Below are 14,703 nucleotides of genomic sequence, written 5' to 3'. Positions count from 1 at the left end.
TGAATTGACCATCATGGCATCAGGTGGGGGAAATACTTTTGAGTACTCATGACGATTTATAAACCTTTCAATGCATAATGATGTTCTATGAAACAGAAAACTAAAATTTTCAAAGTGAATGTCAATCAAATATTGGCTGAATAATTAGGAAAGAAATCTATCATTATAGTTGGTCATTTTAAACAACCACACAGCAAATGCATTACAATTACTATTTAGGACACATTGTTCCATCTACTAAAAAAGATGTTACACTGTTATTGTACTTTTGGTGGAATATTCAGTCATTGCACCAAAGATTTGCGGCTTAGTGAACAATTGTACTATAAAAACACATGTTTAATTATTAAAGTCTCAAGGTTTTCTTTAAGGGGCTGCACTTTTACCTCCATTACTATCTCCAGAAGGAAATGTGAATTTTAAGAGGATGGTACATTTAAGTGTAGCAATATGTTTGTGACATTTTCCTATACCAGTAACAATTTATTTACGCAATGTGGAGGGTGGAAGAGTAATCATGAGGGATTGGTCGGTGCCCCAAGGCCATGTATGAACATTTTCAGGCACTTGCACCGTTCATACTGGCTAGCTGAGCAGTGGGCACACCACAAAAATCAGCATCAAAACCGGTTCAAACTGACTCCTCGATTATAGTCTTTTCAGCAAGTTCAGGGTCTGTTTGTTCATAGAACAGGAAATGTGGTTTCAAGAGAGAGGATGACCATGGGTACCTTGCAGGAGTTGTAAGCACTTCATACATTTTCTTGTCCTCTCTTCTATAGGTGTGCTGATGCCACACTTATTGATAGCATGAGGAGTGAATAAGTGAATTAGAATCTTTAAAAAGTGCACTTAGGGCCTCCCTTGGTGTTTCACTGTAATCCTGATGGGGCTTGTAAGCAGAGTTACCGGCCCCATTGATTTTATGAGCTCTGAAGCAACTCCACGTCTTCAGAGTATTTCACCGAGAGACCTTTCATGATGCTGGTGAATTCTCCATGTGAAATACTAGGGCAAAAATCTGATATAAGCGAGCCGATTCAAAGAGCCACGGTCGCCTTGAACACGAAGGAGAGACACAAAAGGAAAAAGAAGTTCGCTGGCAGTCAAACGTAACAGCAAAAGTGCAATTTTCCATGTAATAGGGTCAATGGCCAAGGCCGTACCAAAACTGCCCCAAGGAGGGACAAACGTAAAGCATTTACCAATGATAACAAAGGATTTTTGAGAGGCAAACCCACAAAAGAGTGAAAGTGATAGGCGTGCGGTGGGCGGTTGAAGCCCACAGCTAGGTTACTACAGGCCAAAGCGCTTGCGCGCTCGACCTTAAAACTTTTTAAAACAACAATTCCCTTGAAACAAAGACCAGTTCGTTTCCACAGGGTTAAAATCGACCTCACCCTTTTATCACAAGGAAAGACCTTTGTTTATATCTATAATACCCACAACAAATGACCCTGCTGAATCAAGCTGCGGTCTTTGAGGGGAACTAAATATAACCAAAAAAATGCGAAATGTGTGAAATGCGCCCTTTCCACTCGTGGAGACAAATAGAGAAAATATGTACAAATTCACTCTGGAGGCAAACCAAAGACATGGGCGAATTTCTGACACAGTGTGTAGCTCGTATGGCTCTCGCTGGCCGAAAGGATGCAGGAAAAAACACACCATATAAACTTGTGCACAGGGCAGTTCGTAGTTAGATGCAAGGTTGCCGGCCGTTTTTTTATTTTTTCGTCCGTGGCAGGCTCACGGAATTTTGCTAAATGTTCCCCGAGATCCTCTTATAAGGGATCTGAAACAATGCAGCCCAGCCTGTAAGGAAACCCCTGAACCGTGCAGAAAGCCAAGGGACTGTCTAAAGCGCTACAATGGAATACCAAAGGCAAAAGGCGCCCCATGGTAAAGCAATGACAATTAACAAAAATCGCGCAATCGCAGTAAAGCTTACAATTTTCTGCATTACATTTCTAGGGATAGCCAGCGCGATTTACATACTTAAAGGGGCGAGGCATGGGGGCACGGTGGACAGTGTGCCTGTGCGTTCTTGCCGTGTGCCACCCTGCACATTTCCAGACACGTTTCCTCAAATGATCATTGATGCACATTATCGGAGGCCCTAGGCTAGGAGAGAGGCTTCTTGTACTGTCAGACAGTGCTGCTTTCCAACTCCGCGTAACACAGATCACTGTACACAAAACGCAGCCGGCCCTGCCACCCATGTGCTTGGCCTCCATTCAAACCAAGCCGCTAAAACCATCCCCAGCATCCCCTGTAAAGTACACCGTTCCAGGCTATCTGAACAGCTAATTTATTTTAGATGAGGGGAAGCTATTTTTCAACTGACCTAAAGAAGGTCCAGAAATATGTGGAAAATGTTTATTTCTTATTGCCGGGTAGGATGCAAGAAGACTGGCACACCTGTGTGTGACTGTGCGCGCGCACATGTGTGCTGTATGTGTGAGTGCGCGTGTACTTTCTGGAACTAAGGGCCAGATGTAGGAAGCCGTTTGCATGGTGCAAAATGCGAAAATCGCAGTTTGCGCCATGCAAACAGCCTTCAGCGATGCACATTCACAATTTGCGAGTCGGTACCGACTCGCAAATTGTGGATGCGACTCGCAAATAGGAAGGGGTGTTCCCTTCCTATTTGCGACTCGCATCGCAATGCAGAATTGCTTTGTGACCGCGAATGCGGTCGCAAAGCAATTCGCAGTTACCACCAGTGTCACACTGGTGGTAACTCATTCGCAAAAGGGAAGGGGTCCCAATGGGACCCCTTCCCCTTTGTGAATGTTGGCAAAGAGGTTTTTTCAGAGCAGGCAGTGGTCCAATGGACGACTGCCTACACTGAAAAAACGAAACCAATAGGTTTTGTTATTTTTTTTATTTTGCAACTCGTTTTCCTCTAAGGAAAACGGGCTGCAAAATAAAATAAAAAAACTGCTTTATTGAAAAAGCAGTCACAGGCATGGTCTGCTGACTTCAGCAGGCCACCATCCCTGTGAGTCCAGGGACTCGCTATGGGGTCGCAAAATGCGACCCACCTCATTAATATTGATGAGGTGGGTCTTTGCGACCCCATAGCGAGTAGCAGACGGTGTCTGAGACACGGTTCTGCATCCGAATTTGCGATTCGGAAATTGCGAGTCGCATCGACTCGCAATTTCCGAATCGCAAATTCGGACTTTGCTACATCTGGCCCTTAAAGTGCAGAGAAGTAAAAAGGGAGCCAGTTTGAGTTTATTGCAGATTTAGCCTCTTTCTATGGTTTAGGTCGGTATAAATGACAACACAGAAGGAAATGCCCAACGAAAATAAACCAAATCAATGGTTTTGCAACTGGATTAAAGATAAACAAGTGCTTGCAATGAAATGGCTCTTGTGTTAACTCGAGTTAGAGCTATTAGCGTTTTGAACTCTTAACCAGAGTTTTCTTGCCACATAAACTAAAAAGTAAAACATTTTCACATAAGCGTGCCGACGGCTGCCATGAGCGTGAAGCAGACACACAAAAGGAAACAGAAGTTTGCTCGCAGTGAAACGTAGCGGCAAAAGTGCAATTATCTGTATAACCAGCAAAAGTGCAATTATCCTTGTAACCGACAAAAGTCCAATTATCCACGTAACAGGGTCGATGTCATGCATAGCACTCGATTACTGCCCAGCGAGATCATGCTGCCTACGAAATAAAAATAAAAAGTGGTCCAGAAACCATACGGAAAACATGGAGCCTCATATGTTTTCAGTAGTTTACAGGTGCGCTCGAGGAGGGGAGGGCTAAACACTGGAAAAGGCATGACATGTCCTGGCTTTCACTAATGAAATCCAGTGAATTTTAAAAGGCAAGCTCAAGAACCAACCAAACTGATGGGTGTGACATGGGCATGGTTAAAAGCCCATAGAGCGATTACGCCAGGGACAGAGCACTTTGCACGCTCGACCCTAATAAAAAGCCATAAAAGAGCGCCTACTCGTCAGGGTGCAACTTCAGATCTCGTTTGATTATTATGTTTTTTGTTATATAGAAGCACAAAACATGCCATTTCTGAGCCAATTCAATGAAGGGGGAATGAGGTAATAGCAAAACGGCGCATAGACAGTTACTAATTTGGCAATATGATGGAAGAATCAGAAAAAAGCAGCAAAGAAAATTAAAAATCCTTTGGAGCCAAAGATGGACTGACCATAAAAGACTGTGGAGAGCACTGTATATAACTATGGGATGAAAGCAGCCCTGTAAACAACCCTGAGTGCAAATCAGTACTCCTAATTACTTTGCAGACCCTTTGACATTGGAATATGTCATCAGTTTCTCTTTGGAAGTAACAGTAAAACACATGTCCTTTTTAAATATTATCTTAGAAACATAATGGAGTTAAAAGGGTCATTTAGCAAAATAGTAAATTTTCCTCTAGATTTCCCTTTTCAAAGTTGGCGCCAAAGCATAAAAACAGCTGACATGCTTGTTTACCCTGACAAAGATGGTGCCTCACACAGGCCAGGCATGAAAGTGGAAGAGTTTCAACCTTCATCTTTAAAAATGCATCAGCTTTGCATAGGGACCTGCGCACTCATTACAATTGGCTTCTTACATCTCAGCGGGTTAGTAGCTCTGCTTACTGGTGCCATTGAAATTGCTAGTTTGCAGGCCAACCACAGGTCTGGTGTTTTTCGCCTGAAAGCAGCCAAAATGCTGGGGTAAAATAATACATGAAAACATGTAAGAATCAGCCCAAAGCACGGATTCCTATTTATTATTCTCCAAAGATGTGCAATGGAAGTTAATTCCACAACCTGTTCCCCTCCTAGGTAGACATACCTACAGTATTGGTAACTCCAGGCGTAGAATTAAATGGCTATTTTTTCAGGCCAACTCGCAATAAAGTTAATCAATCGTATGTGTATAAATTTGGAGCAGGATATTTCCATTCACATTTATGCACACATTCTGCAAAAATTCATGCAATAGTATTGAGGTTTATAATCTTATAAATAACGAGCCACGGCTTTGATACATAAATGCGCATGCTCTACCGTAACTGGATGTAAAACTGGGGAAGAAAAGAAAGATCTCGTTGTTTACTGCTGTGAATCTCACATGAAAATAATTGAGCAATGGGACCCACGTTTACTTTTTAAAGATTTGAAGTTTTATTTACAGAGCAATATCGTTATCCGGATCTTGGAAGAATCAAACATGATCAGCGAGCGGTGTAAATCAATAAAAACTAGATGGGAAAGGATGCTGAGGTAAGAACTTCTATTGAGGAAAAAGAAGTATTGTATACCAGACAAGATTCCCTGTAAAGTTGACAACTATGTGTGAGATTAAAGGGTTACAAGGACGAGCAATGTCACCACATACAGCAACAGAGTTATGTGTTGCCCAACGATCTTGGATGCATCCGTTGTAGACTTCAACAAAAATAGATGTAACATTTAAATAGGTGCCCAGCTGCATTGGTGCTAGCTGGCAACACCACTTATCTCTCATAATCATTCTGTTTTAACAAGTTGTCCACTCCATTCCCTCCCCTTTCCCAGAATCAGCCATCACACATCTTGTTTCTGCATTCTCCAAAATACCAGGCACTGAAAGTGCTGGTTTCTGAAGCATAAATCACCTTGTCTTCTCAGCAATGCAGTCAAATGATTTACTGAAATTAACAAAGGTTAAACACATTTTTATTAGCTCTTTGGGTGCAGCTTACACAACAGTGGAGAGCAAATAGGTTGTTGAGTATGACCTTTCAGAGGGCAAGAAAATATCCCGAATATGGCCCAAAACATTGTGAAAGAAAGCTCTTACCTCAAATACTTCTTCATCAAGGATTCTGGTCCCAAACACGATAATGCCATTGGTGTCAATAATGGGATGGTCACTTCGAGCCAATTCCCTGGTTAATTTCTTTTTACAGTCCAAAATCAGAGTGACGCTCTTCTTCTGCACGCTTATCGCTATCCGGTGCCACCTGTGCAGATGTAGACATTGAGGAGATTCTTTTAGTGGGACACTCCCATGATGCACAGGAAGGTACAATAACCTATTTTGTTGAACCTGCTGTATGTTTAGTAATTCAATAATAAGAATCATAAGAGAATTTCAAGGAGCTCCATTTGGCCTTCCATATCTGGTCATCACCTCTGTTGGTTTGTGTTGTATTTGTGTTGCTCCGTCGGTATGATAAGATGTTGATGTCTGAGGAATTGTACCTTGAGTCTTAGGAATAAGGACATGCACTCATAGCCTCAGATCCAAAGTCACATTTCTAATGAACCGCATATGTCCCCTTCTATTGTTCTGTGGTTAAAATGTTTAACAGAAAGTTCTTTTTTGCAGCATGGGTATAATTCTACAGGAGAGGAACAATTCCCCTTCATGCCACCAGCTAATCATCTAAGCAGTAAAACAAAGTGCTAAGAATTAGAGTGTGTAAAACTGTTTGAAAAGTACTTGACCCATTAAAAATCTATACTCATGAGTCTACAAAATGAGCAATATGCCCAGGGATATTGTCAACCCCTCTTCTTTTCTGCAGCAAATATTTATTGAAGAGGATAATACTGAACTCATCTAACAAAAGTACAAGAATAAACATTGGTTATACTCATCACAATCTGGTGGTTTTATGAAAAAGAAACTTACCCTCTAAATTTAATTATACAACTTGCAGATCAAAATGCTGGAGCAGATTCAAATAGTCAACAGCATTTGCCTAATTTAAAACAAATAAGCCATTCCACCCTCTTTAGAAGCCAGGTCTGTTTAACGTCAATGGCTTTATTGTACAAGCATAAGGAGTGCAACATCTTAAAGCCCGTCCCTTTTCAGACTTATACATAAATATATGATGCTGGGATTGAAACTATGTTTGCTGCATTATGCCTATTAACACTCTGGAAAGTCTGGAGAAAACACTGAAAATACTTCTAAATATTTTAATTGATGTGGATTATAGCAGGGAAGGCCCTGATCTCCAACTCTATGCCAGATTTCCTGGACAGTTGCATAACATAAATTGGTAATCAGTATATTTAATGACAATTATTTATAAAATCAGTTGTTTCCCTGAAAATTAGCCTGGTTCGGGACCTCCAAGGCCATGACAAAATATTCATGGAATCTAGGACTACTATGGCTCTGATAAGAGTTCACAGAAAACAAAATACTGTACTTCTGCTATTGGAGAAAAGAAAAACAATATGAAGACCTGAAAACACGGAGAGTTAACAAGTATGTAATATTCTCCACTCTAATCTAATGTTAGACTGACAACATTGCCCAAAGTAGGCCTTCAAAGGTAAATCACAATGCAATTTGCTTCAATTTAGGCAACAATACACTACGACCCAACAATGAGTTGCAAGGTACAAGCAGCACAGGAACAGCAGGTACAAAATTACTGTTTATGGACGGTATTCCCACCCCTGTACTGTGCATTTGAGAGATTAGAAACCCAGAATAGGGAATAATAAGTGTTCATAGACTTCCTGGGTACATTCCTGCCTACAATTTCCACATTTCTAACCCTTTTCTGCACAACAATTGCATCTGCAGTCAATAGATTGGATTTGCAGGAAGAAACACAAGCAAAGTTATTACTTGTCCGCACTCGATGAACTCGTGCAGAGTTGTCTACCTTCTGCAATACGAATTGATATGTCTCATAATTACATGTCCAAGACAGTTATAACTGTTTTTATCTATGTGTTTGTGAAACAGGCCCCTGTTGTACATAGACACCTTATAGCAGACACCTTGAGATGTACTATTGCTGTCTTTGGAATATTAGAATATTTGACTTTAGTGATCTCTGTGTCTTTAACTGGTTTAGCTTTTCATATGTCAGTGACTGGTGATGTGTAATTTGAACGGCAAGAGGAATCATTGTATGATCTCATTTTCCCAGTCACAGTATATTAGTTAATTGTGGTGTTCACTTTCATGAAATACTGATACTGAGAAGCTACCACATGCCAGTTGCATCTAAATTTTCTTTCAATGTTCCTCAATGTATTTTCTAGAAAGAACAGCAAACTCATACTGATACCCCCGTCCCCAAAGCTTACCCAAAATAGCAGTGTTTTCCAGGTTAGTGACTATGGTACTTACTTCCCATCAGAAAGATTGATGCCTCGGAACAGGGGGTAGTCCTCAGGGCCTGGCTTCCCCATGTGGTCTTCGTAGAGCACCACCGGAGACCTGCCAAGTTCCACACCAATCTGCTGGATACCTTGCTCATTGTAGATGGATATTAGGAAGGACTGGCCACCTTTCTTTGCTTTCACAGTGGTTAAGATGGAGAAATCTTCAGGAAAGGCAGAATCTGGAGAGGAAACGCAGGAGATTGAGTCCTCCTCTTGGTTAAAACAACTTTTTATGAAGAATGGATCACACAAAGATTTAAAAGGCTGCATTGACTTAAAGGTTTGATGGCAGCTTCTACCATTGCTCACAAACATCTTTTGCGCAGAATGTCAAATAAGATCACCTATTTCAGCTATTCAGACCCATTCTTCTAGAGTGGCTATTTTTCTTTCAATCTAAAAAATCACTTCTCCACTAACAAGAAACACAAACCCGTTTTTGGAGATGAGAAGCAGTGTTTCAGCTCCACCTGTAAAAGCATAGTTAAGCAAAAAAGTAATTGTTCAAGGGTGAGTGAGTTCCACTACCAATGAGTTATTGTGGAAATTTAACACGCCATGTGGTCTAAAGGCAAAACAGCTATTTTTAATGCATTATTTCACCACCAGGCTTTCTTTCCTACCTTTGCCTCTACGGTTAGTGATATACCACAATTCCTTAAATATTGGGCTTTCAAAAGCATTCTTCTGTTCTGCAGCTGTGCATTTGAGCAATTGAGACTTTAAAGGGGGGCACCAGCACAGGAAAACAGAGTTTATTTGCCTAGTCCTGTATTCCTAGCAATGACTAACAGTAGGCATTTTAGAATGTTTGTTTGATGATGTCAGTAGGGGATTTGCGACCTAATGTAATATAATTCAGTGGATGACTGCTTTAAGAATCAGGCCATGAGAGGATTAAACTAATATGAGATCTAAACCTGAACTGTGATGCTGCAGCGTTCTTTGCCTTATGGCTTTATCACTACCTCCATCAGGTACCACCTTCATCATGTCAGAATGAATGGTAATACAAAGAGAGAATGCATCATTTATCTCACACTCAAAAGGATGCAAACTCATCCAAAAGCTGTGCATTCTAAAGAAAGAAGAGAGTGAGTATTACCTTTATTTGTTGTCAAAGGGGTGGCTCTGATCAAAAGTATTATTGTGAAAATGATCTATGAGATGGTACATTGACATTACTAGAATTGCTTTTCTGAGATTTTCTAAAGAATTTATGTAAATTGTTGCTGAATTTTCCTTTAGATTTATACATAGAATAATTTATTTGAACAAGTATCTGGATAGTCAATAATATTCGTACGAAAGCAAAATTATATCCTAACTCACACACAGGCATGTCTGAACTATTATGTTCATTGTAAAGTAAATCTCTTTCATTCATGTTAACTTCAGATCAACCAGTCACCACAATGTTGCTAAGTGTAAAGCCTTACAGAAAGAAAATTAATAAAAACAAAATGAAAGGAAACTTAAATTAATCGTTTTCACGATAGAATGAGAGGGCTACTTGGATGTCAATAAATAATTAAAGAATACTAAAATCCTATGCACTTATTTAATATTTATTTTAGCAACTGTTTTCAACATAATCCAAGGCCAATTCTGCATACACAGTCTTAAATTAAGATTCATCGTATTCCTTCCTTATTGACTTGCAACAGATATCTGTTGGCTAATTTAATAACTGACCCCAATATCCATGAGTGTTCCTGCTATTTAGCCTCCTATGTTTGGCTCATCTACAGAGTGTTAACTTATCTTTCAATAAGATACTTTTATTTAATTCCAAATAGTCACAATCTCTGCAAAGCACACTTGTTTCTATCAGTCAAACCTGACAAATGTTAACCAACATTTGATGAATTCTCAGTGTGTTCACAGTCAACAAAGATTATTCAACATAGAAAGTGGAGAAAGCTTTATGAATAAGAGTCTGTGAATCATGAAAGTGGTCTGAAATAGACTTAAAAAACACCTGCCAATAGTCAATAGTCAATTGTGGTGGCAGGTGTAGGGGTGATGTCATGATGCTAAATGGGAGGAAGAGATCTGAGACTGGTGTCCCCAATGAAACTAAAGAAGAAGGACTGCAAGCAAGCTGCCTTGAAACTTCCCATTGCTGTCAAGTTTCAGATGCCTTCAAAGCATTCCTCATGGCTTGGTTCAGTGTGCATTTTCAGTAAAGTCAACAGCAGCTGCTCTGTCCCTCTTATATGTGTCTGTCCTACATCCCTTGTGGGTTGAAAACATTGGTGTTTCAAAGCAGACTATAATCTGGTCTGGTTGGTTAATCATATACCAAAACTTATCTTAATGTTTTTATGTTGTTTAAAATCATGATCTCCTTAAGGTGGTAGTTGATTCGTCCAGACACTAATTCAAGAAAGACCATATTTACTATATGTATAAAACCCTGGCCCTTTCATCTATGATTTTCATCTGTTGCATTTACAAGAAGAGGTCTATGAAATGTAGATATTAACGTTAAATAGGACCTGTTGATCTATGCCTGTCAATTTCTGCGACATCCTGAATGGTCTTCATATCTGCTCTTGCTCACTCATCTGTTTCCTTGTTTTAGTACAAAGCATGTTTCTGTTCTCCCATCGTAAAGCATTCTTTTCATGAAGATGCCTCAGAATATCTCTTCTTCTGAGTAAGTGATACGACCTTGATCAGTTTTATTGAAAGTTGCTTCAGATTCATCCCAGGACCAACCATTGCTGGTGCATTTGTTCATTACTTCTGTAGCAAAATCAGACGTCGAATTTTAGAAGGTCATCCTGATTTTAAATTCATCTTGTACGGTATCCTATTGTAAAGTGTATCTGTTGCCCTATTGAGCTTTGTAGCGTGCCAAAGGAACACAAGAGACATCACCCTATTATGTCAAGTATCCCTCCCCATTTACACTCTCAATAAGTTTAATTTTAGGACAGCAATTGAAGCTCTGAGAATGCAGGGGATATATCTGTACTTTAATGGGTTTTAGATTGCTTCATTTTGCAAATACTGAAGCTAATGGATTAGATAGCTCTGGATCCCACTACCTGCTCCATTCACACAGTCCAGTATTCACAAAGATAGCAGCCTTGTTTAGTAATGACAATATATTTTAAGCCTCCAAATAATATCCCATCTTTATTTTGGATAAGGGTCCAAGAGAGAGTTCGCTGTCCATTATGAATTTTAATTTGTTCACCATGTTCACTAGAATTGGTCAAGGACCTAGCTCTACCAGCCACATTTCCAGCAGCCAAGAGGATTTTGGTGCACGTTCTACCTGGATGTCGATATTAGTTGGGCTTTGTCTAAATCTGTTGCTGACTTTCCAGTGCTAAATAGCCAATGCCGCCACATCTAGTCACCTCTCTTACCAGTTTTGTTAGAATTTGAAGGTCACCTTCCAGTTCCAGTTTGGATATCAAACCTTGAATATCTTCTGTGGTACACCTGTGATTAGGGTTAGAATATTTTAATAGCCGCTCCCGTTTTAGATATTTCCAGGGTAATTGAAGCTGTGGTACTTTCTCCTGACAGCGGTGTGCCAATTTTAATTTTAAAAATAATGAGATGTTCAAAGTACTACATTACTTAAATTAGATTTTCTGCATTAATGGCCTGTTTTCTTCTAGCCAACACCAGGTCTAATGTGTGGCACACAACTTGTGTGTCTCACAACTAATGTTGTTGGTCGATGTCTCTAACTTTGTAGCCATTCCTACCAGCTAGGTTACAGCCATCAGTCCAGTGATGAACTTTCCAAATTCCCTCTGGGGCTATCTCACAGCATGAGCTATCTTATGTGTACTTTATAAAGTGAGTAAAAAAGAAGGATTGCTCAGGGCAGTGCTGGTCTGAATACTGTAACCCGTCCCCTATGTCTGAGAGGGACAGGAATAATTGAATGTGCATTACTGACCACTGCAGTTACTTCACCGCTGATCTTGCGTCATTCAGATGTTGGTTGTGTGTGTGACCAGGCATAGATGTCACAGTGTAGCCCTTCCTAAAATCTGTTTCAACTTCAAATAGGTAAATTGTCAGAAATACCATTGACCGATCTTTCCAAGACAGTACAGCGAAAAACAATATTCTCTCTGCGTCTATGAGGTCACAAGCAACCGAGAGGCACAAACATGTACATTTAGTGAAAACAGCCCACCATGACTTCACAAGTGTCTCACTTGGCAGGGGTGTAGCTTGGTCAGTAAGACTGGAGGGTGTGAGCTTCAGGATTCCCAACCATATGATCTTAAAACATTATACCACAGGCGAGAGGGTCTTAAGGGGCAGTGAAACTGGAGAGGAATGCAGATTTGTAGCTGCCTTGTTTTGCTGGTCATTACCAGATGTACATCTCTGGACTGGCACTGCGGGGGCAGACTGTCTGAGGGGAGGGCAGTCAGCCTGTGTGTGTTGACCTGAGTGTAACGAGAAGTCAGGTAATTGTAATGCATGCTTCAGCCTTTGACCTTATAGTCTGTAATAGACTTATTACAATCACACCAGCCCCCTTTCCTGTCGATGGCCTGCTCCTCTCACGGCTCGCAGGAGCAGACGAATGAGTTACAAGGATTTGAAACAACATTTCTGTAATATGAGCAGCCCTAGCCTCGCCTCAAAAAGCCTGGCCAGACATCCAAAGAGACCTGTAACCCTGGGGGAGTCGGTCTGTGAGAAAGTTCCAGGAGTGGGAGCTTCTGGCACAGGGGAAGAGTGGGAGGCAGTCGGGGGTCTTTCCAAGGGCGTGGCTAGCACCCAGACAATGTGGCTGTGTTCAGGGGCCCTTCGCTCCCACCTCCTGGTTTATTACTAGTAAAGGCTGCTTTGAGCTCTCTGGTGGTGTTTCTCACTGTCTCGTCCCCAGGCACTCGGTGCTCCGCGCCTAGCAGATCTCAGACCTCCTTAGGCGAAGGCCACCCTTCCCCTCTGGGCTAGAGAAAGTCCCGATGGAAATGAGAGAGCAGTCTTTTAATTCACATTTTCTCATAATTTTCTTCTTTTGATCTAGTGTTAGGTTATGCTGTTCTAGGCTGCGTGACTTCATATTTTGTCCTGACATATCTTTTTATGTCTGCCATTCTATGTTTTATCCTACGTTATTGGTTATTTGGCTATTAAATGTCTTTTGACTTTAGTACCTTCCCAGCATCAGCTGTTAAAGTCTCAATGTTTTGCACTTCCTGCACTTGACAACCAGCCCAGGTGGCTCTTAGCCTAGACTTGTTTTTATGGCCTCTGGCATTGGCAGGGCCTGGCTGGTACATTGTTGCACAGTCTGGCTGGTACATTGTTGCACAGTCTGGCTGGTACATTGGTGCACAGTCTGGCCGGTACATTGGTGTACAGTCTGGCCGGAATATTGGTGCACAATGTGGCTGGTACATTGGTGCACAGTCGGCTGGTATATTGGTGATCAGTCTGGCAGGCACATTGGTGCACAGTCTGGTCAGTACATTGGTGTACAGTATGACTGGAACATTGGTGCACAGTGTGGCTGATACATTGGTGCACAGTCTGGCCTTGACATTAGTGCACACTGTGGCTGGTACATTGGTGCACAGTCGGCTGGTATATTGGTGATCAGTCTGGCAGGCACATTGGTTCACAGTCTGTCCAGTACATTGGTGTAAAGTCTGACCGGAATATTGGTGCACAGTGTGGCTGATACATTAGTGCACAGTCTGCCAGGCACATTGGTGTACAGTTTGCCTGGTATGTTGGTGATAAGGGGGCAGGCACATTGGTGCATAGTCTGGTCGGTACATTGGTGCATAGTTTGGCTGGTACATTGGTGCACAGTCCGGCTGGTACATTTGGTGCGCAGTCTAGCTGCTACATTGGGGCACAGCCTGCCAGGCACAGTGGTGTACATTCTGACTGGTATGTTGGTTATAAGGGGGCAGGCACATTGTGCACAGTCTGGTCGGTACATTGGTGCACAGTTTGGCTGGTACATTGGTGCACAGTCCGGCTGGTACATTGGTGCACAGTCTGGCTAGTCCATTGGTATACTTGTGCTGCAGTGCTTCCTGATAACCCCGCAATTGTTGACCTGCAATGCCAATCGAACACTCTCTGGACTAGATTGTTTGAGAGTGTCAGTCTGTGAAGAATTTCGTGGATGGCTAGAGGATGAGAATACTTAACGTCAGAAGAAGTGCCTGTGAGCTAATCCCAGTATTGAAACTTTCCACTTCTGTGCATGGAAACAATACTTCACTATCAGACCTTTCTTCCAAAACACATTTAAAGTTGATAGTTGTATGATAATTCAAGTTGTGCTAGGAGGACTTATTGCTGTGGATATGTCTTTTGTGCCTGAGGGCATGTGATGCTTTGAGCATTATTCAACTATCCACGTGGATGCATTTCATTTCAATAAGCTTTTTTTCCAGGTACTTCTGATGGTTAACCTCACCAGAAATGCTTGTGTGGTCACTACTGACAATCGTGCTTAGGGTGATCAAAGTTTAATGTTAACATATGGGGTCGCTATTATACAGAGGTAATATTTAATAGCAGCTTCGAAGGACTCTCATT

At 41.3% G+C, this 14,703-nt stretch overlaps 1 protein-coding gene across 2 annotated transcripts in view; it reads right to left on the bottom strand.

Annotated features, from left to right (window-relative positions):
- The window catches only part of COL5A1 (collagen type V alpha 1 chain), a 425,380-nt gene that overhangs the window by 281,543 nt on the left and 129,134 nt on the right, over window positions 1-14,703 (bottom strand). For both annotated transcript variants that reach the window (XM_069241581.1, XM_069241580.1), the window contains exons 3-4: window positions 8,117-8,330; window positions 5,813-5,975 (exon numbers count right to left, since the gene is read on the bottom strand). In XM_069241581.1, the coding sequence (XP_069097682.1) occupies window positions 5,813-5,975; window positions 8,117-8,330 (377 nt within the window). The remainder of the gene's footprint in view (window positions 1-5,812; window positions 5,976-8,116; window positions 8,331-14,703) is intronic.

Source organism: Pleurodeles waltl, chromosome 6, assembly GCF_031143425.1.
Source record: "Pleurodeles waltl isolate 20211129_DDA chromosome 6, aPleWal1.hap1.20221129, whole genome shotgun sequence".
Classification (NCBI taxonomy): domain Eukaryota; kingdom Metazoa; phylum Chordata; class Amphibia; order Caudata; family Salamandridae; genus Pleurodeles; species Pleurodeles waltl.
This window is presented reverse-complemented; position numbering and strand designations above follow the sequence as displayed.